The sequence below is a fragment of the Rhamphochromis longiceps genome, linkage group LG20, assembly GCF_057381845.1.
Source record: "Rhamphochromis longiceps isolate RC_006_pf linkage group LG20, R_longiceps_female_GT1.1, whole genome shotgun sequence".
Lineage (NCBI taxonomy): Eukaryota > Metazoa > Chordata > Actinopteri > Cichliformes > Cichlidae > Rhamphochromis > Rhamphochromis longiceps.
The window spans coordinates 21,265,561-21,289,583 of record NC_140576.1 but is presented as its reverse complement, the minus strand read 5'-3'; the positions used below and the strand labels follow the sequence as shown (position 1 = coordinate 21,289,583).

The 24,023-nt window shown below is 38.4% G+C and overlaps 1 protein-coding gene across 2 annotated transcripts; it reads left to right on the top strand.

The window, feature by feature from the left end:
* The first annotated feature begins 969 nt into the window (after positions 1-969).
* On the top strand, positions 970-23,143 carry spats2 (spermatogenesis associated serine rich 2). 2 transcript variants are annotated; one of them, XM_085394354.1, is made up of 13 exons: positions 970-1,363; positions 3,774-4,053; positions 6,398-6,477; positions 7,974-8,082; positions 8,602-8,651; positions 8,948-9,170; positions 9,981-10,160; positions 10,311-10,446; positions 12,892-12,950; positions 15,843-15,952; positions 16,185-16,287; positions 18,289-18,437; positions 18,521-23,143. In XM_085394354.1, the coding sequence occupies exons 2-13, from the start codon at positions 4,029-4,031 to the stop codon at positions 18,779-18,781; spliced, it is 1,485 nt and encodes a 494-aa protein (XP_085250480.1). In that variant the 5' UTR covers positions 970-1,363; positions 3,774-4,028; the 3' UTR covers positions 18,782-23,143. The 2 variants fall into 2 exon arrangements, with proteins under 2 accessions (XP_085250480.1, XP_085250481.1); XM_085394355.1 differs by lacking the exon at positions 3,774-4,053 and having other exon boundaries at positions 1,237-1,363.
* The last annotated feature ends 880 nt before the right edge of the window (positions 23,144-24,023 follow it).

Genomic DNA, 24,023 nt, shown 5'->3' with positions numbered 1-24,023 from the left:
CTGTTAAACGATAACAGATTGATATTACATTGATAGATTATTAAACATTTGTATGGCAGAGCTGCCATAAATTAGTCAATTGTTCACTTCGTTGATTAAAAGAAAAGTAATTTGCAATAGTTCTGAGTTATTTTCATGCAAAGTATAAAAATATTCATTTTCAGCACAAATACCATTTCACTATGTATTATTCTGTAACTGTTAGAGAGCCAGACACAATTGGAATTTATTAGCTCAGGTAACAATGAATTGCTTCATCCACTGATGGAAAGGACCCTGGATGTGCCTGTAAAACTTTTAATTATTCTTCTATTTATTTTGTTTACTATTTTATTATGTTGTTTTGACATAAGCCTGGGCATCAAGTGTAATTACAATGTACTGGGGGAAATTAGTCTGAAATATTTTAAAGTTTCACTTTGAATTTTGCACTTTTTCTTAAATGCATTGTTCTTAATTATTTTGAATAATAACCAAAAAATGCATGAGTTTATTCACTAATGCAGTTCCATGCAGCTGTAAAAAGAATTGCGGTAAAAAATAAAAAAATAAATTTATATATATATATATATATATATATATATATATATATATATATATATATATATATATATATATATATATATATACTAAAACTAACCTAAAAACTAAATGTACTAGCGAAAAAGTAAACTCAATGAAACTATATATACTCATAAAATGAGTAAAGTTCAAACACAGGAAATGTGCGTTTGTTGACTCTACATGTGAGTTAACTACTAGTTAATACTTTTTTGTCTGACTGTAATATCAGGGTCTTTAGGGTCCACACGACTGCTCTGCATGTCGTGCAAGACACTCACGTTAACCTAACCCTACTAACTGCATGTATGTGGATAGGAGGGGGGGGGAGCTAGAGTACCCGAAGAAAGCATGCAGTCTACGCAGAAAGGCGCTTGGCACATGATGGATGGTGGAACTCAGGACCTTCTTGTTGTGAGGCAACAGTGCTAACCACCTCGCTAAATATAGATAATAACTCAGCATTTTTATTTACAAAGGAAATCCTACATAAAAAAGTAAAACCAAATATTCTTGTAGAACAAAAACTAAATTTAAGAAAGCTAGTCGATCTTGCAAAAAAAAAAAAAAGCAAAGCGAAATAATACAAACAATCCTAACTACAGTAACTATGCTGTAGCACATTTCACATCCTGTTTGAATGTTATAAGGGGCGTTCTTTCAATCCAATCTGGCAACCCGAAGTAGTCTGGTCGAGGAAAATATTGCCCACAGCAAGACTACTTGGCATTAAAGACGGCTGGTGGTAGGAGCTGCAGACACTCGTTTCCAGAAGCTACTGTTCACTTGCTGCCGCCAACAAGTACGTATTCGTGATTTTTAGATCATATTTTTGTGCTATTAGACTGAAAAAACATGCTTTAACAGCAGCGGAGTATTTAACGCTAAAGTTAAGCAGCCGAGTGATGGCTAGACTTACAGCACAAACCCGACTAATAAAAGCCAAGCGGTCTGCTAGCTGCGCGCTAACGTTAGCCAAAGCGGCATCCAGAGGACCCTCCAGAGAGGGGTTGTTTGTCTGATGTGCTGTATTTAGCTATGCATACATTCTCCGTGTTTTTTGGGGAGCTAATTTAATGCGACAGAGATTTTTTTTGCGGTCAGCGAGGCAGAGCCTTGCAGAGATGCTATAAACGTTAGGTAATGTTAGCACGCTAACGGTAACGTAACCTCCGGACTTCAGCCAAATACGTGCAGTGAGCTGCTCTCTGATGAAAGACTGGACCGAGACCCCCATTGTGCAAGTTGCTTTCAGTCAAGAGTTTGCAAAAATGCGTAGATATTCATTAAAAGCGAACAAATAAAACAGTGACATTACATAACAGGCTGAATTGAGCGGATCGTTCCGCTACAATAAACGCGAAGTTCGGGGTTTTTTTTATGGCCGATCTTTGTCGTGAAGGTCCTTTCACAAAAGATTGGGATGTTTTTGGGGGTTGTGGGGAAGCCTTTCCGCTTCTGTAGCGATCCTTATTACTCAGGCTTTGAGCTGGAATATAATGCAAGATGCTAGTTAAGATGCAGCAACGGATGAGGGGGTATTTATATCTCTCTCCCTGATTAGCCAGCTACACTTAACGTCTTATAATTAAAGGAGGTAGTCTAGGTTTTCTAGTCATGCCCGACAGGTTTAATTAATTGTGAACCTAGCGATCACTGGCTTCTCTGGCAGCAATTCAACAGAGATTAAATTACAGCAAAGAAGAAAAAATAAAAAATAAAAAACAAAACTACCTGGTGATTGGATTGTGTGTGTGTTGTTTATCAGTGCTTTTCCTCTTAAATCTGCCACACACGCATGTACCTTCCTTGAAGCCCAAACTTTTTTACGTCATGAGTGCTGTGTTGGCATTTTCTTCTTAATGGCATCACTCAACAGGAGTGCACCTGGCATTCTTGAACGCTGGAGAACCATCCCTCTTGATAAACACAGTACATCTCGGTGCCTTTGCATGAGTGGCTTGTGCAGTGTCACTTGTTGATCGTGCGTGTATATGTGAGTTTGACGTCTGTAAAGGTGTGGTGGAACTGGGACTATGGCATGCCAAGTCCTAATCAAGAGGGTGTTGGCTTCTACAGCCTTTTAAGTTTCCGTTTCTGGTGAACCAGGATCAGAAAGGGAAACCTATAAGCTACAAATAGCTGGTCCATAAAACTGGATCCAGACTACTGGAGGTCTGACTGAAGCAATTTTAAGGCTAGAGTGGGCATAATTAAATAAAGTTCACATAAAGCAGCAGTGAGACGGGCAAGAGAATGTGTCTGCTATATTGATTACTAAGCATGATGACTGTAAAATTTCCAAGAGTGTAATAGGGATTTGCAGATGCTTTTTTTTTTTCCCCACAATGAAGAAATTGCAAAATTGTACTTTCGGTAGTTTTGTCTAAATTAAGAACCCATGTCATTATACCAAAACCAAACCTTATGTAATTTCTGACATCACCGACTCTTATTCTTCCTGTTTAATTTCCAGTAAAGAAAATAAGTTGTAAAAGTGTCCAAAGGTATTTTAAAAAAGAAAAGGAGAAAAAAGTCATTTTAGACTTCAGACCCAGTGTAGCCGTCATAGAGACTGCCAGAAAACTTAGAATATTCAAAGTAGTTTTAAATCACACACACAATTTTTTTTTTTTTTTTTTTTTTAAATACACTTTCAGATATTTGCACACAGTTGTTACCAGCCCAATCAAACGCTGCACACTGCAACACCATTGCCAGCACAGCATTATCACCCACCACTCCTGTAGACAACCGAGAAAAAGGAAATACCCCTAAAAATGTGTTAATCTGAAACCCTGCTAAACTTTTCTTCCCAACTATATGCAGCTTTTCTGCCAAGGACAATATGAACTGCAGATTTTTTTTTATTTATTTATTTATTTTTCTTGAGGACTCTCCGCCAGACAGACAATATATTGAAATCTGTTTTTCATTCATATTTCATAGCCAGAGGAAATGGATTTAGTTTGCATTCTTTTTTTTTCTTTTTTTTCTTTTTTTTTTCTCAAATCATCGAAAAGGGAATGGTGGTATCTGCATTTTTACTTGGTACAGCATGACCACAGTTGGGGTTTTCTTTTTTTTCTTTTTTTTCTTTTTTTTTTAATTTATTTTTTTTAATGTATTTTATTATTCCTACATTTAGATACTGACACGAAACCACTTCTTTATCACTAGTTCTGAGTTGTTCTTTTTCTTTCATTCCACAGATTTAGTGAGGGTAGAGAAAAGGGGAAAACTTAAATCTTTGACTGAATGGTGACGGTCTGGATCTGAACCTTGTTCTTCCAACCCTTCTGCCAGCTCTGAGCTTCATTGAGCTCTTCCCTACCGAAAGCAACTCCAACTGAAAGTTTTGTCACATTTGGACCTGTTAGCTCTGCATCAGCTTGAATATATTTGAAGGAGTATACACTGTAGAAAATAAACAGCAGAGATTTTCTTGGATACTTCTGTGTGACAACATGGCAAAGAAAAACAGCCAAAAAGGTAAGGGTTAAGACAAAATATGTAATGTAATTTATTGTAAAGTACTTGGAAAGTTCTTGATTTAATCACATATCTTTATAGTTTTCTTCCAAGGAACCAGACTTTGTTATTTATTTTAAAGTGGTTTTCAGGAATAGCTCTCCAGGTTTTCTGAAGGTCTTTCAAACTTTTTCTTTGGACAATGACTGCTTTTTCACCCGTTTTCAGTTAAGTCTTTCTACCTGACAATTTTCAGAGGAATGATGTGTTTGTTTTTCAAGCCACTTAACACTGTCATATGAATCAAGCATTAAAAGGTGCTTATCTGAAAGGAGGAACCAGTGTTGTGTCCACATATACCAGAAAAGGTTTGCAAAGAACCAATTTTATATTGCATCTTTAGGAACTTTTTTTTACTAGCAGCCTGTTGCAAAAGCACATCATTTGTTCCCATTGTTTAGTTCAGTCCTTGAAAAATGCCAAGGATAACACATTTAAGATGTTTTTTTTCACCACCGAGGTGATTTTGTGCTATTAGCTTAAACCTTGGCATATCTCAGGAGTGTTCTTCTTTTAAAATATTTTTTTTTTTTTTTTGAAAATGAGGAAACTTGAGAAGCAGATGTCAAAAGAACTGGGAGGCATTAAAAAAAATCTATCTACAGCAGATGAACAGTGTCAACGACAGAAATGGTCTCAGTAAAAGGGTGGCTGTTAAGAAGCCATTCTTAAGGAAGGAAAATGGCAGAGAAACAGCTGATGTATAGCAAATTACACGTCTTATAGACTGATGAATTCAAATTTGAAAGTTTTGGTTCAAATAATCATCATTAGCCATCTGTAAAACACAATTGAGGTTCTGTAACGTTTTGGGGCTACATTTCAGCCAGTGGTGTTGGGGACCTTTTCAAAATTGGACTTACGAATGCAGAAAAGTACAATCAGTTTTTGAAACGTCATACGATGCCGTCTGGAAAGCATCTGATTGGTAGTAGCTTCATTCTTCAGCAACACAATGATCAAAGATGTTGTTAATGCTGTAAAAAGGATACCTGGATACAAAAACAACCCCAGACCTCAACATTATTGAAGCAGTGTGGAATCTATTTGATAGAGAATTGATCACAACATCCAGACAAGAGCTTTGTCTTTCATGAAGCCTGGAGAACTATTCCTGAAGATGACTTAAAAAAACAAAAACAAACCTTCTCTAAAAGAGTTCAGACTGTGTTACACAATAAAGGTGGTCATGCTAGTGCTGACTTTCTCTCAATACGATATAGCCTTTATACTGCATTTCCATGTACCCGTTTCAACGAATTGCTATGTCCATTTCCCTAGCAAAAGGGACACGAAGGATGGTGCAATACTTTTGCACAATACTGTATCTCTATATGGTGCACAAGAATTGAGTTACAGATGGGTCACAGCAATAAATTATTCAACAAATAAATGTATGCATGATTGTTTTCAGCTAGAATCTAATGGAGTTGTCCTGAAAGTACGTGCAGATGGCTGTACTTTTACAGCGAATTGGAGCTGTGGATATTTACAGTGACATTAACCTACTTCCATGCATGAGAAAAACAACTTTTACAAGGGCTCAGCAGTTTCCTCCCTCTTGTGTCTTTCAATGGCTAGAGATTAACTGTGGACTTCACTCTGACTCTTCGCATTCAGCTGAAGGCCTTTTGTTTATCATTTTAAAGATTAGTGTCATCTGACCTTACAGGAAGAGATCTCATTTTACCTTGACTCAGCTGCTTGTCTCAGTGAGCCAGATTTATTCTCCTCCTGCTAGAAGAAACTCTGAAGTTTTTCCTTCTTGAAAGAATGTCTTTTTGGATGCTATCATTGGTTATTAGTCATTAAAATGAGATCCGTGTTCCAGACAGTTCAGGCACAGATGTGATGAAGTCTTCTTTTTTCTTTTTTTTAAGCGCTTCCTTTGTGCTTGTATCTGAAGTAGTTGTGCTTACATGCTTAAATAACACATCGTTCCACCTCCACAGTCCTGTGAGGCTGGCATCTTCATTTTTCATATTTGTTTATTTGCATACAGGAAGCAAAATCTATTTTCTCAATTTCATATGTAAATATTTTGTTTTTTATCATGTAGATTAACATGTCACGTCACATGTCTGTTTCACAATAATAATTCTGCTGCTGTAACCTGATTAGTATATTTATAAAGGTGGCCAGCAACTTTGTTTTTTTGTTTTTTTTTGTTTTTGTTTTTTCCCAGGAAATCTCTAAAGATGTCTGCTGGTGGTTTTGTTTTGCAAATGATGCTCTACAGAGGTTTGCAAGTACAATTGAAGGGTTAAATGGACAATGCTGTTGAGTTTCTACTATATTTTTCCAGATACATCCGGAGTGGTGTTTGATACCCGTTCAAAAATGGTCATGTCCCAGGGTGGAACGGCTGAGAGGATGAAGGAGAAGGTAAGAAATTTACACACTCCTCAGGAGTAGTGCTGCAATTTTCTTTCTTTCTTTTTTTCCTTTTTGTTTCTTTTTTTTTTTTTTTTTTTGGAGGCCTTAATCTGAAACATCAAATTGCAAAATATTTGTTCTCATTTGTGGATATGGCTGTAGATGGAATTAAGATTAGAATGAAATTATAGAAGAATCACAAAATACATTCAAGAGATTACACGAGGTTTTAAATTGCTGAAATTGCGTCTTTTTTTTCTTTCTTCAGCAAAAATCGGCACAATAATTGAACAGTTATGAGCTTTATATTAATTTAAAGATAATGTACACTGCATAAAAGCTCAACTGAAACAAAATGCAAATACCTGAGTAAACAGATATCTGTAGACCTGCATGTGAGTCAGTGCTATGAGCTTGACGTCACTGTCTTGCAGTAGATCAAAAATAGCATGTCAGCATTGATAAATAGAACTGATAACATTGGAGGCACGATTTTGATGGATTGTACTATCTCAAACTAGTTCTCTATTCCCATCTCTAACCATTGGATTCTTATCTGCTGCCAAAGTTGGACGCTTCTAAAGCTTGACATTCAGTTTCATTTACTGTGAGATGTGTACAGCAGGTTCCTGGAAAGTAGCTTTTTGGCGACAGTAAACATGAGAGGGCAAATTGTCAGAGCATGATTTATGTTGAAGTAGAGCAAAAATCAGATTCACCAGCTTAACAGATATCTTATCTTGAAAAATGAGAGCTATATAGGTATGTATCACTTAATCCCATGCCAGGAAGCATCTTTAAAGCTGTTAAACTATAATTTAACAGTTCTGGGGAGTTTTATATAGGATCCCAAAAATTATTTTACATTTTTGTTAAATTAAATGGTGAAAAGCAAAAATATTTCATTAAAGCGTCCGATAGATACACTCACTGGCCACTTGGTAGTCCCTACTTTAATTCTTTGTGGTATTGGTTCAGCAAGGTGCTGGAAACATTCCTTACAGGTTTTGGTCCATATCAGCATGATGGCATCAGACAGATTCTGGTGTTTGTTTAGATTTAGATCCATGATTGCGTTATGCTGACTGTGGAGGCTTTTTGAGTGCAGTGAACTAATTGTCACGTTGAAGAAACCAGTTTCAGATGATTTCAGGAACCATTCACCACACTTCTCCTAAGTCACCTTTCTTCCTCATTCTGATGCTCAGCTTAAACTTCAACAGGTTGTCTTGACCTTGTCTACATGCATCATATGCTTGTCTGATTATATAGTTGCATTAACAGTCGAATTTTCGAACCAGTCGAACAGTTGTATTGACTAAAGTTGCCATGGAGTGTCATTCTTTCACTGACCAAAATGAAAGCTTTGTATATTTCTACATTAATAGTGTATTATTAAGAGTATGCATTCATGTCCTACAGCCACTTCTTACTTAAAGTGTATTTTCAGTAAATGTTTGAGGGCCCTTATGCTTGTCAGTGCTAATGTTCACCATGCTTCACAGATCAGTGCTGTCAGGGCGGTTGTCCCCAACAAAAGCAACAATGAGATTGTGCTGGTGTTACAGCATTTTGAGAACTGCGTCGATAAGGCCGTGCAGGCTTTTTTAGAAGGTATGAGGACACCAAATCTCTGAAAGTTACTGTGATGTTGTGTGACTGGATATTTCTGTAAAAGTGAATTTGTAATTTGGTATTTAATGGAGCTTACTTCACTCACTCCACAAGTAGAGTTGTGTTTACATACACAGGTCGTGGGCATGAATTTCACTGTAATTCTGTGCCTTTAATGATTTCTTTGAACTGTCCTGTAATTACAGTGTACATGTTAACATGTACACTGAACTTTTTTTTTTTTTTTTTTTTTGTCTTTAACCTTAAATTGTTTTCACCATCATGCCTGCCATGCTTTGCATTCTGTAGTTGCGTATCATTTGCATGCCTTTGGTTTGGCAGGTTTAATTATAGCAAAGGAGCGTTGTGTCTCTACGTCAGACTACTCTTTTGTTTCCTTAGTTAGCCGTGTCTAAACAACGCCTCGAGGCATTCATATGTTCAGATGGTATTACAAGATTTTCAATCTGCCATGTGTCAGCGTGTACCTTCGTCATCATTGTTTGGTTTACACCGCAGGCAGTGCAGCTGAGATCCTGAAGGAGTGGAATGTCACTGGAAAAAAGAAGGTGAGAACCACAAAGCCTACGTCTTAAACATCTCTTTGTTGAGTTGGCATATTTATGTCACTGTTTCTTAGTAAAAGATTTAGTTTCAAATCATTGATGACATTTTAATCTGCTCTCATTGGTTCTAAAATGCATGGATTTGTTTAGTAAATTCTTCTGCCAAAAGCTTAATTTTCATTTAAATCAAAGCTTTCTCTTTTCTGCATGCACTGAATTAGTTGATATCGCTGCACTGATACTAAAAAGATGATAAAAAAAAAAAAAAAGAAGGCTAACACTGATATCCTACTGTTCAGCCCAAGAAGAAAAAGAAGCCCAAACCTCAGCCAGAAGCCCCAGCAGAACCTGCTCCACCTGAGGCCACATCGCCCGAAGAGGGCAAGGACGAGCTGAATGGCTTTCATGCCAACGGCTCAGTAATGGACGGAGAGTCTCTTGATTCGCTGAGTGAACACTTGGACTCTGCCTCCCTGGATGCAGCCGAGCTGGACTCTGAACCTGCTACATCCGAAACCACCGGTAAATGCAACTGTTCGGCTAAAATGTGATGGATGGATAGAGTAATTTATGGCCATGCAAATTGCTGCTCTTACAACCTGAACCTTATTTGACCCTTTAAAGTAAATCTGTTCCTGGACAAATATTTTTGTTATATGACTTAACTGCAGGAAGGTTACCTTAAGTGAGCCAAGGACACAGTGTGAAAGTCTCATTAGATTTTTATCAATGAAACTTAGATTAGAGCAGAGCCTGTTGCTACATGCTGGTAAAGAGTTATTTATTACTTAACTTGAAGAAATTAATTTGGTGTTATCTATTCAAAATCAAAGTTCAGTGGGGAAGTGTGTACTTGTAATCTTAGTGGTTTAAAAATGTCCTCCTGAAATGTGTGACTAGGCAGTTTTTTTGTGGGGGGAGTTAACTTTTAAAGTGAACCACATGGTCTGCTGACTTAGCCTGAGTGGGCAACTTGCTATTTTATTTTATTTATGATTTAGCCACAAGCTCTTCAGGCCCATTTGACTGTTTCCGTGTGCTGGTCGTTGGTACAAATGCAAATAAATCTTAAAGAGAGAATTCTTAATCAAATTATATCCAGAGGTCTTTCAGTGTGCTTTGGTGAATGCCATCCCTCATTTCCCTTCATAAGAGTTGCATGCAACCAAAGCATGCTCAAATGCTGTCAGAAACCAGTGCAGCAAGTGCTACAAGCGTACTACAAATAGAAAATACCAAGAACCTTGTCCCTAATAGATTCTGCTTCTTCACATGAGGGTAGTTTTATAATTATTTACTTTGTGTCCTGACAAGTACTTTGTTTTCTCACAGGTGCAGAAGCAGAAAGTCAAGGTAGTGCTCCAAGTCCCACCTCTCAGCCAGGAGGAAGAAATCACCAGGCTCCCAGAGGCAATAAGTCACGACAAAGGCCAAACTCAAATTCACATCATCCCCCTGCCTCATTAGCATCTAACACAGATGAGCAAGGATCATCAGGCGTAAAGAAGATGGGTTAGACATGGCTCTTATTTCCAGAAGCCCATTTTATTCTATCCATATTGTTTCTTTGTGCCTCACAACCAAGGGCAAAGGTAACATGAAAACAAATGTGTCATAGCCCCAAAACTCTTGCTTAACTTTTCCTTATTCTCTCCTTCTCAGCTTCCAACATTGATCGCTCTGTGAAGGACCTGCAGAGATGTACTGCATCACTGACTCGCTACAGGATGGTGGTCAAGGAGGAGATGGACTCCTCAGTAAAGAGGATGAAGCAGACATTTGCTGAACTACAGAGCTGGTATGGGAATTCATTTTAAATCTGCCTGTTGTCATACAGTTGATGTTGAAGTAAAATTGTTTTTTCATTTAACAATCAAAAAGTATATTGATATTATATTGACAATATTCTGTGCTGTTAATAGTATATTTATAAACACTACTTCCAAATAACATAAAATCATAAAGCTAGTCTGCAGGTCTCTACAGATGTCTCAGGTAGTTTGATCTAAAATTAATGTCTGAAGTTGTAAAAACACTGCTTTTAATTTTGTGTGAACTTCTTTAAACTTTGTCTTGCTAAACAGGACCCACAGTGGGGTTTTTTGTTGGTTTTTTTTTTTTTAAAGTAAGTGAGTAGAAACAAATCAGGAAATAATTGTCACTCCTGTGACAGTGTCAACAAGCCTCTATATTCGTAAGACAACCCTGAAATAATTTAGAATCTTTGAGTCTAAATAGACCGTGACGAGAGATGCATTAAGAAGAAAATTGTTTCAGAAAAGCAAAGAAGAATGTAAAAATAGATCTTTGTTCCAATTTGATTTCTCAGATTTGTGTTGCATGTTCACTAAAGCAGTTCAGACATTATTGCATTTTTATAGGTGCTGCTCAGTTACCTTTGTCCTTCTTGGTGGTGCAACTTTGCATAATAGTAAAAGAGGTCCATGTGTTGAACCTTGGATTGCTTTCATAGAGCCTCTGGTGTGTGCAGAAAAAAAGACTGATTTAGAACACTTTATTAAAGATAATAACAAACTAAATATTTTACATATTATTTCATTGTAGTAATTTGTCTTTAATCCCTGGATTTACACTTGCAGTTGAATTTTTTTTTTTTTTTTTTTTTCACATTAGGCATACAGTTCATGTTAACTGGATTTACAAACCAGTTTAATTGTCCAGTTTTAGTGGTTTGTCTACTTTAGGGTGTTCTTTAAATGGCTTACAAACTTCATAGGTACTGCTGGTCTGAGCAAGAAGAAAAATCCATGCCCGTTAAGCCCCTAATAATTCATCTGGATAAGATGACTGTCGTGATCATTCTCATGAGACTTTAGTAAATGCTGAAGTAGCTGGCAGTAGATTATGAGCTCACTAATAACTAATTGGTTGAAGATTATCTGGGTTTAGTCCAAGCTGGCAATTACAGAGTATCGTCTACAAAACCTCAGGTTATTAGGTCTAACTCGGCAAAGCAAAAAGATTAACTGAAACATTTGCACGTTGATAAAGTGTATTCCTTATAAATTCTCATAGAGCGCAGCCATTGTTCATCTTTCAAAAGCTGAAACCTGATGCTGTGGTTGACTGTGAGGATATCCATTCAGCTCCACTCTTGGCTCCAGACCACTGCTGCCACTGACTTATAAAACTTTTAACAGTTATTCACTTTTACAAAGATAAAAGACAGATCGGTTTGTTATTGTTCAACACCTACAACTCTTAAGAGGCTCTTACTTCAATTCCGTGCCTAAGACTTCCACTTCTGTGAAACACTCATGAAAAAAATTTTTGTTTTATTGTCAGTAAACTAGAAGATTGTATTGAGGCAGCCGGTACAAAAGCAGGTAGTTGGTTATTGTCGAAAATGGATGATAAGCACCGCTGTGTCGTATTTCAGCTTTTTAGAAAGAAAAGCTACATTGTGGCTATCTTTTATTTGTAATCTGTGAACAACCATCAGCTGAGAAACAAAACTGAAGCGGTATAATTAGATTTACAAGTGTGGACAAGAATTTTAATTTCCATATTTGCTTTGTGCGTTTTATTATGAGTAATGATGATACCATCTATCATCATTACTCAGACACTCAAAGTTTGCCATGGGTGTAGTCTAATTCTCGTTAGTATCTCACAGCAACCTTTAAGGCATACAAGATGGCCATCTACGTAACGGCTGACTCTGTAATGCTACAGAGAACGGAGCGAGATGTCCTGAGTGTAAAGCTCAAACTCCAGTAAATGTGTTATCCCATCAAGACTGAAGCGTTTATGCCAGCAGTTGTGTTCTCAGGTTCGGGTTATTTGTTGTCTAGCAAGATTACTCAGTCATGAACAGATTTACATGGATATTTTCTCAGAGGTGGAGCTTTGTCCAGTTTAGAAGTAATCAACTTTTGGAGTCTGGATCCAGGAATTTTGGAAACTATTCTTCACCATGAGAGGAGTCAAAATTGTGCATTTCCTTTGGTGTCTCTATAAATGTATGCTGAATTAAAGTGATAAAAATAATCATTATTGATGTTCTTAAAATATTAAACTAATCAATATTCCAATATCCTTCTGGCTTAATTTGTGCATGGTGTGGAGGAATTTTCAGCCTTGGCAGAAGTCTGCTGTCCCCAGTGGTCTTATTGTTTAACCATATTGGTATTTTGCTGCAATATTAGTGCAAAGTCGGCATGCACAATCTTGTTTTAGAGAAGATTCTAGAAAGTTTACCCTCTTTTCTTTATTTTTCTAGTTTAATGGACAGAGAGGTGACTCTGCTGGCAGAAATGGACAAAGTGAAAGCTGATGCCAGTAAGTATTGTATTTTCCAGTATGCTTGTCACATACCACCCTGCAGCTGCTTGTGTTCTTCTCATGATATGATCACCTGACTCAAAGGCCCCAAGACTCTGACCTAAATCACTTCTGGAGGTTGTAAAAGAAATCTTATGGAACAGCAAGTCCCAGTTTCTTCTAAACTGCAGTGTTGCCTTAAGGTCCTGATACACCTAGAGCGTGCGTACGTGCGTGCGTGCGTGTGTACGTACAATGTAGGCCTCATATTTGTACAACTAGGCCATTCTCTCTTATTCTGTCCTCTCAGTGTAGAGTGTTGTGTGTTCCAGGCCTGGAAAAAGTGAATAGTGTCAGGTGTCAAGGGAGACTCAATGCTGTCTTTGTGCAAGGCGTGTGGTGAATTGAGAGAAAAGCAAAGAAACTCTAGTCCTCATCCGATGTTACAAAAGCCAGGTTTTCTCAAAAGTTACTTTACTCTAAGAATCTCTTCCTTCAGGAGAAAGTGATACAACTGATAATATATATGTATATTTATTTTAGATTATATGTTTCAAATAGAGAAAAAAATAAGTATTTGTTAAACCTCTTTCCTGGCTGTGGGACTGTATCAGTAGTGCTAAGGACCAGTGGGTACTTCAGATGTCCTCTTTAAGATTAGTCTGAGTGGGACATGTCATGTGCTTGTTGAAAACACAGGTGTATGATTGTTGCTTTTACAGCCGTGATTGGACACTAAGGAAGGAGAGGAAAAGACTTGTATCAATTGACTAAGTAGCGAGAGCAAGCTAGAAAGGATTGGGAAAGGTTAAAGTGATTAAGGATAGAGATTGAAATGTGCTAACAAGTGAGCAGACTATGTTGAGAAGATGGAAGGACTTTGAAGACCTTCTGAATGAAGAAAATGACAGAGGAGGCTGGATGGAGGAAAGTTGGGTAAGGGAGTTCAGATGAGAATGAAGTGAGGACAGCCAAGAAGATGATGATGAGTGGAAAGAAAGCTGGATCAGGCAATATACCTGTGGAGGCATGGAGATATTTAGGAGAAAGGGGCTATGGAGTTAGTAGATGATGATGATGATGATATTAGTAGTAGTAGTATTAAGTAGGTTAACAGAATCTTGGAGAGTGAGAGCATGCCTGAGGAATGGAACTGTACTGGTACTGATTTTCAAGAACAAGGGTGATGTGCAGAACAGTAATAACTACAGAGGGATAAAACTGGTGAGCCATACCACAGAGATGTGGGAAGGAATTTTTGAAGCTAGATTAAGTAGGCTAGTGACAATTAACAAGGAGCAGTATGGCTTCATCCTGAGAAAGGCCAGTGCAGATGCAATGTTTGCACTGTCTTTTTGGATCTAAAGAAAGCTGGTGAGGTGGAGGTGGAAGAGAGCCTGGAGAGGTGTGGGTATGTGTTTTCAGCCTATGCTTTGGAGAAAAGAGAAATGAAAGTTATTAGATGTAGTTAAGATACAATGAGCAGAGGTGGACAAGTTTAAGTACCTGTACTAGTCATTCAAAGCAATGAACAGGGTGGACTGGATGGAGTAGGTGGAGAAGAATGTCAGAGGTGATTTGTGACAGAAGTATAGCAGAAAGTGAAGGAGAATGTTAACAAGATGGTAGTGAACACCTGCTGATAGCACTAACCAGTGGCAGCGTGTAAGATTTTCACTGATGGTGACCACCAGGTTGGGCAGATTGAGCAGTTTAGAGAGAAAATTAGAAAAGCAAGGCTAAGATAGTTTAAGCATGTTCAGAGGAGGGATAATAGATATCTTGGGGGGGAAAGGATGTTCAATATGGAGCTGCCAAACAATAGAAAAAGAGACTGTACTGAGAAATTTTGTGTTTGGTGAAGATATGAAGAGATGACATGTCTTCAGAGGTATGTTATTTTTCTCACAGAAGAGAATGCTGGGGGTGGGATGTGCGCAGATGGTCCGTTGTGGTGACCGATAAAGGGAACAGTTGATCAAATAAGAAGCTGTATTAGTGCAGAAGCTCAGAGATTTAGACCAGCGTTTATGTAGAGTGAGTGGAGATGCGAGTGGTGACGCCTATTGTTAAAGACAGTATTGCAGGTGAATACTGCCATACCTCAGCACCAGTATGAATGGAGTCAGGGTTGTGGTGAGGTCACAGTTGGCAGCCATCATAATGGGCCCTCAACTGAAATCTTTGTCATTTTCTTTGAACTGGGGACCAATTGCATATTTCTGCAGGGCAACCCATTATTCTAGTTTGAGCTTCATATTTTGTTCTTTGATTCTAGTAGAGCAGCTTTGGATGAGTCATTGTTCATTATCATCCCTTTTGTCTTATACTGGGCCCTGGTGCTGTCTCTCAGGTTATCATTACCTGAAACAACCTGTTTTAGTTCCCATCCCTTCCTCTTTAAGATGCTGTTCTTTTGATTGGCTGCATTTCACAAACTGACGGAGTGATGAGTATTTAGATGAAACTGAAAGATTACGAGACCTCTTTATTTTAAACTTAAGCAAAAGAAGAGGGTCGATTTTGAATGTATTTTTACTTTTTGAAGAAAGGAAATTCTGTCTTGTCTTTGCTTCCTAACACACAGGACAGTTTGTCTTTAAGAGAAGGCACAGTTTTTAAAGTAGTGGGTGGCCTCAGACTTATTTTGTCTGCCAAATTTCCAAATTGGCTGCTGGACGTGTCTCACAGTGAGCGCTAATGCAGCCAACTTTGGACTGACTAACTGAAATGTTCCTCCTAATTTAAAGTTTAGAGTTTAACAGCTCAGAATCACTTTAGGTGCAGCTCTGTTTTTAAACTTTTGCTTAAATGTGTGGAAGACATAATACAGGCAGACATTTGACTGCATAATAAAAACCCTCCTTAAATTCTTTCACATCTGTTCATATTTTTGCTGCTACGTTTCAGTGATGATCTTGGACGCTCGGCAGAAGAGAGCCGAGGAGCTCCGGCGGCTGACAGATAAGTCGGCATCCATGTCAGAGGAGCAGCTGACTGAACTGCGTGCAGACATCAAGGTACCTGCACAGCACAGCTGCTCCACTTTGATGCTGTCTTTCAGCATCAAAGTGGTGTTTTATTTCATAACCGACTGAATGGGAAATTGGTGTTTATTTTTAATTAATCTACAACTCAAGGCAGATTCTCCTACTTATGCTTACAAAAGTAGAGATGAAAACAACAAATTTTGAGACACAACGTGGGTGGGTTTTTTCCCTGACTTTTATTTATTTATGTTTTTATTTGCAGCACTTTGTGAGCGAGCGTAAATACGATGAGGACCTTGGAAAAGCTCTAAGATTTACATTTGATCTTGAACCGCTGAAGACGAGCATTGCAGGGTTTGGATCAGGTACAGTATCAAAGTCATCTCATTTATTTCTCTTACTGACCTGTGTTCAGCTATGCCTCACGCTCGACTGGGACACACCTTTCCTTAAATCACAAAATACAAGACCAGCAGGCTAGAAATGACTAAAGCAGTAATTATTATGATATGGCAAGCATGCAGTACTGAATGAGCAGAGCGCTATTTTTATGGTTGGAAACTATAGTGGAGCAATAAGGAAGCTTTGATAATATTGTTAGCAGCTCTGTTTATTAATTAACCTCTGAAGAGGAGGATGTCAAGTTGGCTGTTATGAGGGAGAAAGAGGTTTGTTCGTGTTCTTTTTTTCTTTCTTGGTCTCTGCATACTCGGACCAGTCTGCAGAAGCTGCTGTCCCATCATGTCAGACATTTGGTTTATTTGTATTTTGACCGTGACTGTGCTAATCAGAGCACTCTTTAAGCAGTCTTATCTGACTCTAAAATCTTAACCCAAAAATTGTGATTTCATGCTATTTAAGGTTCTGAGAATGCCTCTAATGTAGATCTGTCTAAAACAAGTTTTTAACACTTTATTTTATGCAATTAGCACACTTTTTTTCTGCTTGGTGAGAAAGGTTGCTTGGTTTACCATTTTTGACCATAGCCTATATTTAACAGAGGGACGTAGACACCATGACTTCACGTACAGGTTTTGGATTTCACCTTTTGAAGACTCAACTTGGTGTTTTTGCTACTGCCGTGTTTTGTGCTGTCAGAATTTGCCATATTTAGACCATTGGTACAGTGTTAAGTTGTCACCTTAGAGCCCAGTCACACAGGCCTGTGCAAGACCAGATGGTGACCACCTGACAACCTCTGGTAACTAGGAAACGTATTGCCTAACTTGCTGGCAAGTGGTTGCTGTTGGTGGGTGAAATTAGTCAGAAAGAGGTGCTGCACTGAAACCACCTTGTGACCACTTTGGTTGCTAGCAGTTTGTTGCAGTTTCACTGTGCAAATTGCAGTTTTTTGTAATTTGTATAACGTCTGTAAAATGCTCTACAACTACTCACCAAGTGGTAGTGAAACTTTAAGAAGTGCAACAGCTGAATGTTCTCCCCAGAGAAAAGCAAAGGTTTCTCCTTATGAAACGTCTAGTTTGGAGATAAGGCAAAACTTTTACTTTGAAGGTGAATGCTGCTGTTTCTTTAATCACATTGCACTTTTTCCAAGTTTTACTACAGCTCAGTGAAAAGTTTACAGCGTTTGCAGACAAGCTGGAAATCCATCATGGCAATCTACTAGCAACCGAAATCATAGTAACCAGATTTCTGGTGAAGCCTCCTCTTTGCAACTGTTTTCACCAATTGGTAACCACTCTCTAATTTGTTAAGAATGCACTTTTCTTTCCCTAGTAAGCAGTGGTCACTTGGGGTCACTGACCATTCATGCCTCTGTGACTGATGACTAAGGCTTGTAAAAGCTTTGTTAACAAGTTGTATTCATAAACTGTACAAGTGCAATGCACTGGGACAGATCATTCATGATGTTCGATGTTCATTAGTGTTACAGAAATATAAATACTAGAATTTCACTCACCAAAATTAAGGCATAAACTTGTGGGAGGGTTTTTTTTTTGTTTTTTTTTTTTAAAAACCTCACAGCAAGCCATATTAATAATTAGATAAGGCATTAAAGTACTCCAAAAAACAAACACAGTGGAGTGGTCCAGTTCAGTGACTGTCACTGGCATAGGTGAGGCCTATTAGCTGCAATTTCCTGTTTTAAGACACACCTGTAAATGTAAGTCTCAACAGTTAGGAAAAAAATGAGTCACTTTAAATATCTTTTCAAAAGGAAAACTATTAATAGATCCCAAATAGTTTCTATAACAGGGTGTAAATGTGTTTTTTGATGCTGCCATTGACTTAGTTTTAAGTAACCATTAGAGGAAATGTAGATTTTGGCACTTCTGCATTTGCTTCATCTTTGAGCCCCAGAGGTTTCCGCTGAGTGTTGACTCACTATGTCGATTTTCTCACAGTTTACCACCCACGTACAGGCTACTCAAACCGATCCCGCTGTAGCTCCACATCATCTTCTGTCGCCAGCCCCACCCTGCCGGAGACGCCTGCTCCTACCCAGATCCAGAGCAACCACCCAAGTGAAACCCGTCCTCCACCAGCCAAACAGGTCAGCTGGAAAGCTGTAGTTTGTCAGACATTAGACCAAATGCTGGTTTACTTCACTGACAAACTTTAAACTCTCCCCCTCAGATTTTCCAAGGAAACAGGCGTACCTTCCACGGACAAGGTTATCACACAGGTGGTCAGCGGTATAACGGTGGTTCCTACAATGACAGGAACGCTGGTCGTGCAAACCACCGCCATCAGAATGATGGTGCCTCCTCTGGGCCTACATCACAGCACTCTAACAACTCAAGAGGTCCCTCGCATTCCTCCACATCCTCTCACAACCAAGACCGACCCTCTCACAATGGGCTTCCCCAAAGGGTTCCACGAACACATGGTCCTTGACATTTAAAAAAAAACAAAAAATCACAAGCTCAATCAAACCCATCAACTAACCCTTGAACTCCTCCTTCTCTCCACATACCCTTCCCCAACCCTTCACCTCCTCCCCACCTACTAACTCCTTTTAATGAAGAATAGAATACAAGTTTACATATTTCTGTCAGTTGAGCTGTAGTGCCGCCTCGCCACATCAATCAATTCATCCTTCAAACTTGAAAAGTGCTCACTGTTCTATAATCGCTCTTCCTCTTTCTTTTCTCGCTCCTGATGACGGTTAACAGTTTCTATCTTTAGGTCCCTTTTGAGAGATCTTACTGTCATGCTATTGTCAGTCTCTGATATTAGTTTTAGCAGTTAAAGCAGACTGCCAGAGACTGACATGATTACCTGCAACAATTTGTGCACTATTGAAGTTGAACTCTTAGTACTTTTTCTATTTTTACTGTGGCTTTGTCAGCTCTCTGATTCGAACCTCAGATCTTATTATTCTGCTTGTCTCCCAGAACCATTTCAATGCCTTCACCACGGAAAGCGTTGTGAAAGTGTAAAAGCAGTTCTAGCATTAGCTGGGACTTCTGAAGAGTAGACATGCAATCAACACTACAAACTGTCATTAATCATTGCAAGGTAAAGAAAAAAGAGACATATCAAACTGTAATCCAGAGCTTTTTGTACGGCTGCTACAAACTGTAGGGAACTTGTTAACGCTAGGACTTGGCTGTATTAAGAGTAACACTGTGGACACAGATGGTTACCCTTTTGAAAGGAGTAGTTTAACATTTGTCAGTGCGCTTTCCCTCACTCTTTGCTCTGAGTTGCATAAGTAGATTAACACACGTGTACACTAAATATGAATCTGGCAGCTGATTAGATTAGCTTGGTGTGAAGGCTGCAGAAGGAGAGTAACTGCGTTGGCTGTCTTAATGTGGCAAACTGCACCTCTAAATTCACTAATTCACACAATCTTTTCTGGGGTTTTGCACAAAACTGGGATTTTTCTGGGGGGTTAAGTTTGAGGCTAGCTGTTACTCATTTCTGGCTTTAATGCTGAACTGATTGGCTGCTGCTTGTAGTTCCTTATTTAATGTAAGCACAAGTGTGTTATCTACCTCCTCATCTGACTGCATGGAGGTGATAAGTGCCTATCCCAGTGTCAAATGTCAAACTACTCCTTTTTAATATTGCCTAAGGCAGTGATGTATCGCCCTCCCACTGGCCGCCGGAGTTATCATGTGTGCTGTTTTTTGTTTTTTCTTAGCTAGCTGTCCATTGTTTTATAACAAAGAGGGCTCATTACCTTTTGTAGAATAATGTTAAATATGTAAAAACTCTCAACAAAGGAAAAGTCCTTTGTGGTGCACATGCTTTTTCATAGTTCTGAACATTTATTCACAGGCCGTTTGTTCTTTGTGTTTTTCTTGTTATATGCACACGAATGGCATATTAATGTCGTGCTTGCCTTTAGTCACAGACTTCACATTTGCCTTTCTAGAAACATGGATGTCTGCATCATGATGGCTTTGTAAACAGACGGTACTCATAGAGCAGATATGTGATTTATGAATATGTGCAAAAACAAAGTGTAGGATCTATTCTTCCCCTTCTCCTGCCTGACTGATATAGATATCAGCCATTCACTGATTTATGGATATTGGCATGTATGCTGTGTGATACAGAAACTCTTTTTTTTTTTTTTTTTTTTTTTTAAAACAACATAATGCAGAAAAAAGATGCTTGGGGTACTAGAATTAAAAGTTTGTCCAGCAGTGTGACTCCATTGTTTACAAAACTCTCAGCAGTGCCTGCTGCACCACTGAGAAGATGGAGGTGTGGAGTCGAGAAGTGTCTCCACATTAAGTTACGACCTAGTTTGTGAAATACATTACTGGAAACTTAATAATGACCCCTGTATTTTCAATTTCAGTAGATCCCATATTTTGTGTGTGGGGGGGGGGGTATTGGCTGATATGTCGATATCTAGCGTCAGTTGGCTCTTCTTTTTATGTCCACTCTGTGCATCTATGGAAGTAAAATTGAGTAAACTGATGAATGCATTAGAGGGTTGTATTGATTTCTTAGATCTTTTTTTTTTTTTTTTTCCCTGCCAAGTAGCTGCTGCTGTTGGGGCTCAATCTCATCGTAGTGTCCAGTTTGTGAACAAAAGGCTGGCGAGTACCTCGTCGCTCATCCTTCGACACTACCCGTTTCGAAGTCGTTCTCTCACAGTGGGCTCTTAGTTTGGGACATGGACCCCCTGGTGATTCCTCCTCTTATAATCCTGTAGTTAATGTACATATGAAAGGCTGTAGTGGAAAATCGGTTGTTACATTATTGCTGCATCTTCTTCATAACATATTGTCTTCCTTTGAGCAGATTTTTTTTTTTTTTTTTTTTTTTTTTTTAAAGGGGGGTTTTTGGTTCTTAAAAGAGTTTCTGGGCATATGGAGCTTTTTTTTCCTGCCCCATTGAGATTAACACTCTTTACGTAGTTAAATTAGTGAGTATTTGTGTAGAAAAGAATGCAAACTGGTTTCTGAACTTTGGTAAATGTTTTCTAGCTTGTCTTGAAAGGATGATTTAGCGTTATGGGAAATGAGCTTTTAGCTTGTTACAGTAAGACAAAACTATCTGGAACAATGAGTTAGCTTGGTCTGGCATCAAGCCAGGAATTGGGTAGATTCCTTTCACATTAAACGGGCCCAGATTGTGGGGTTTTTTTGTTGTTGTTTTGTTTTCCCTCCTAACATTTTTTTTCTTTTAAGACAGCTGCTTCAGAAAGAGAAAAAACTAGCAGTTTTTGCTTTTCATGCCAGGTGCTTCTTTTTTTCTTTTTTTTTACTTTTATTACAGCATTAAGGTTGCTTCTGTGTCTTTTCAATGATATTTCCATTCTTGCTCCTTGGGACCACTGGGTGGAAAAATAAACAACCACTGCAACTGTGGCCCTGTGCAGCAGCAGTAGTTGCAATGAGTGTTTCCAGTTTTCTGGTCTCAGGAGGGCAGTAATGAACCCACCCGTCTGTTTAAAAGCAGCTCTCAGGTGTTGTGGTTTGTTTTTGGGGGTTTTTTGTGTTTTTTTTTCTTTTGTTGTGGTTTGGGTTTTATTGTTTTTTGGGGGGGGGGGGGGTTGTTTTATTTTTACTTGTATCCATCCTAGACTACAGTAAAAAAACTTTTCATTTCCAATGTAACTAAATTGTCTGCTAAGCACCTCAATAACAGAAGTCACAGCTGCATAGAGCTGCAATAACAGAGTCACTGGATGCATCTGTCACACTGCTTGTGAGCTATCCTATTGCAGCTGTGTAAAGTAACAAACTAGAATCGTTAAATGCAGTAAAGTTATGAATCTAAAGTTATTGTTTTTTACAAATGTTGTAAATCTTTAATTCGGGAACAAATTCACCCCTTTTGAATATGGTTCTCTGGCACGCAGCCTGACCCTGCAAAATAGTCACATGTAAATTTAAAAAAAAAAAATCTTCAAAACATTTAATGTGATTTATGGGCGTCGGATGTGCTGATTAGGTGCATTGTGTTACAGCTGGATAAAGCCAGACTGGCCTATGCTAAGCAAAGCTAACCCTGTTCAGATAGGCAATTGCTCTTCTCATCCAAACTTGCTGGACACTCCATAAGACGGCGAGCGCATTTCCCAAAATGTTTCCTTTTAAGTGCATGCACAGCTGGTAGGGGGGTTATATCATCACAAAGATCTGTATAGACTGAAGTTGTACCAAAATCTGAGCCAGCTCATCATCGACGGGCTGCGGTATGAAGTGATTTAAAGCTGCAGGACAAATGCTAAACAATTCATTAATTATCTCATCTGCAAAGTTGTTTGCCTTCCTTCAACCACCCTTTGTTTTACATTCCTAACTGTAGGGATATTAAGTTATCGCCAAAGAAACTATCGTCCTGTGCAACTTTTCTGCCTGTTTTTTTTTTTTCCTTCTTTTCCTCTGCCTGTAAAGAATTCCCACTGGGATAAATCAAACAATTCACATTCTTTTTTTTTTCAATCCTTTATTTGTTTCCTTACTGTATATACATATATGTAGGTATATAATTTGTGCTCACATAGGGCATTTTGTATGTGATATTCATATTAGGCCTAATGGAGGTTAAAACATAAAGTTCATTAATTTCTTCCAGTAAACCCTTTGTCCATCTTCTCAAAAACCTTTCTGAGACAACTGTAAACTCAAGTGCCTTTTTCTCTTTTCCCACTGATTTATCAAAGTCCCCTCCACCAGAGTATGGACCAAAGACATCAACCGTCCCCAACTACCCAGCCCTCTTTCTCCCTCTCTCACTGAATGGCACACTTTCCATTTACTACAAATAAACAGTTTGCAATACTGAGTGTGTATGCTTTGTTTTTGTTTTTTTTGTTTTTTTTAATTTATAGAGTTGCATTATAGAGTTTTCCATTACTCTGTCTAACCAGACCAGGACCTTGTGGCTTAGATTTCATGACTTCATAAGAAAAAGAAAAAACCATACCCAAGGATATCATGGTGTACATCTAACACCCTTCACATGCTACAAGCTGTTAATCCCTTAAATATGTACCATTAAATCTACAAGAGTGACAAAAGTTGAATAATGTTCCCTACTCCTTTGTTGGTAAATATGGACAGAACGGATGGCAAACAGATAAATGACATCTCCATGCAGTACCAGAAACATCAGGTAGAGGGAACCGTTACATTCAGAATAAATAGACATGATTTGGGAAGGTTTGAGAGTCATTGTGTGATAACTGAGAGCCGTGAACTGAGTATCCTGAGCTGATATCTGAAGGGCACTTATGCCGAATTAGTGAGAGGGTAACTTAAAGAGAGTTTTAAAAAGCTGCACGTCTTCTGGCTTCCTTCAATGTTATTCACTTTCTCCTCTTGCCTTAGCAGTGCAGGTTTTTCTCCTTCAATTTCATCAACACTTTGTCTGCAGTAAAGGTATTTCCTTATCTACAAAAATTGGGGTTAAAGGTATGAAGATTGTGTTGCGAGACCACATGGCTGGTTCCAAATTATTCAGATTTCCTGTGTGATATACTAAAGATTATTTTTTTTAAACAAGTCAAAGGTTTCCACGCAAATGTAAGTGAAATAAAAATATTGTAGTAGTGAATGAGACATGCAGTAGCAACGATAGCATAATGCCAGAAATGGTATACGCATTGCAACAGATTCAAAGGTGGATGGTGAAAAGAACAAACTAAATTAATTGTTAAATTTAA

What these genes read in the sequence shown, in the direction of transcription:
- spats2 (XM_085394354.1), top strand. Translation starts at nt 4,029, where the DNA reads ATGGCAAAGAAAAACAGCCAAAAAG. An exon ending in CTGAGAGGATGAAGGAGAAG is followed by an intron (nt 6,478 to 7,973) that starts GTAAGAAATTTA and finishes CATGCTTCACAG; the next exon opens with ATCAGTGCTGTCAGGGCGGT. An exon ending in CGTGCAGGCTTTTTTAGAAG is followed by an intron (nt 8,083 to 8,601) that starts GTATGAGGACAC and finishes TTTACACCGCAG; the next exon opens with GCAGTGCAGCTGAGATCCTG.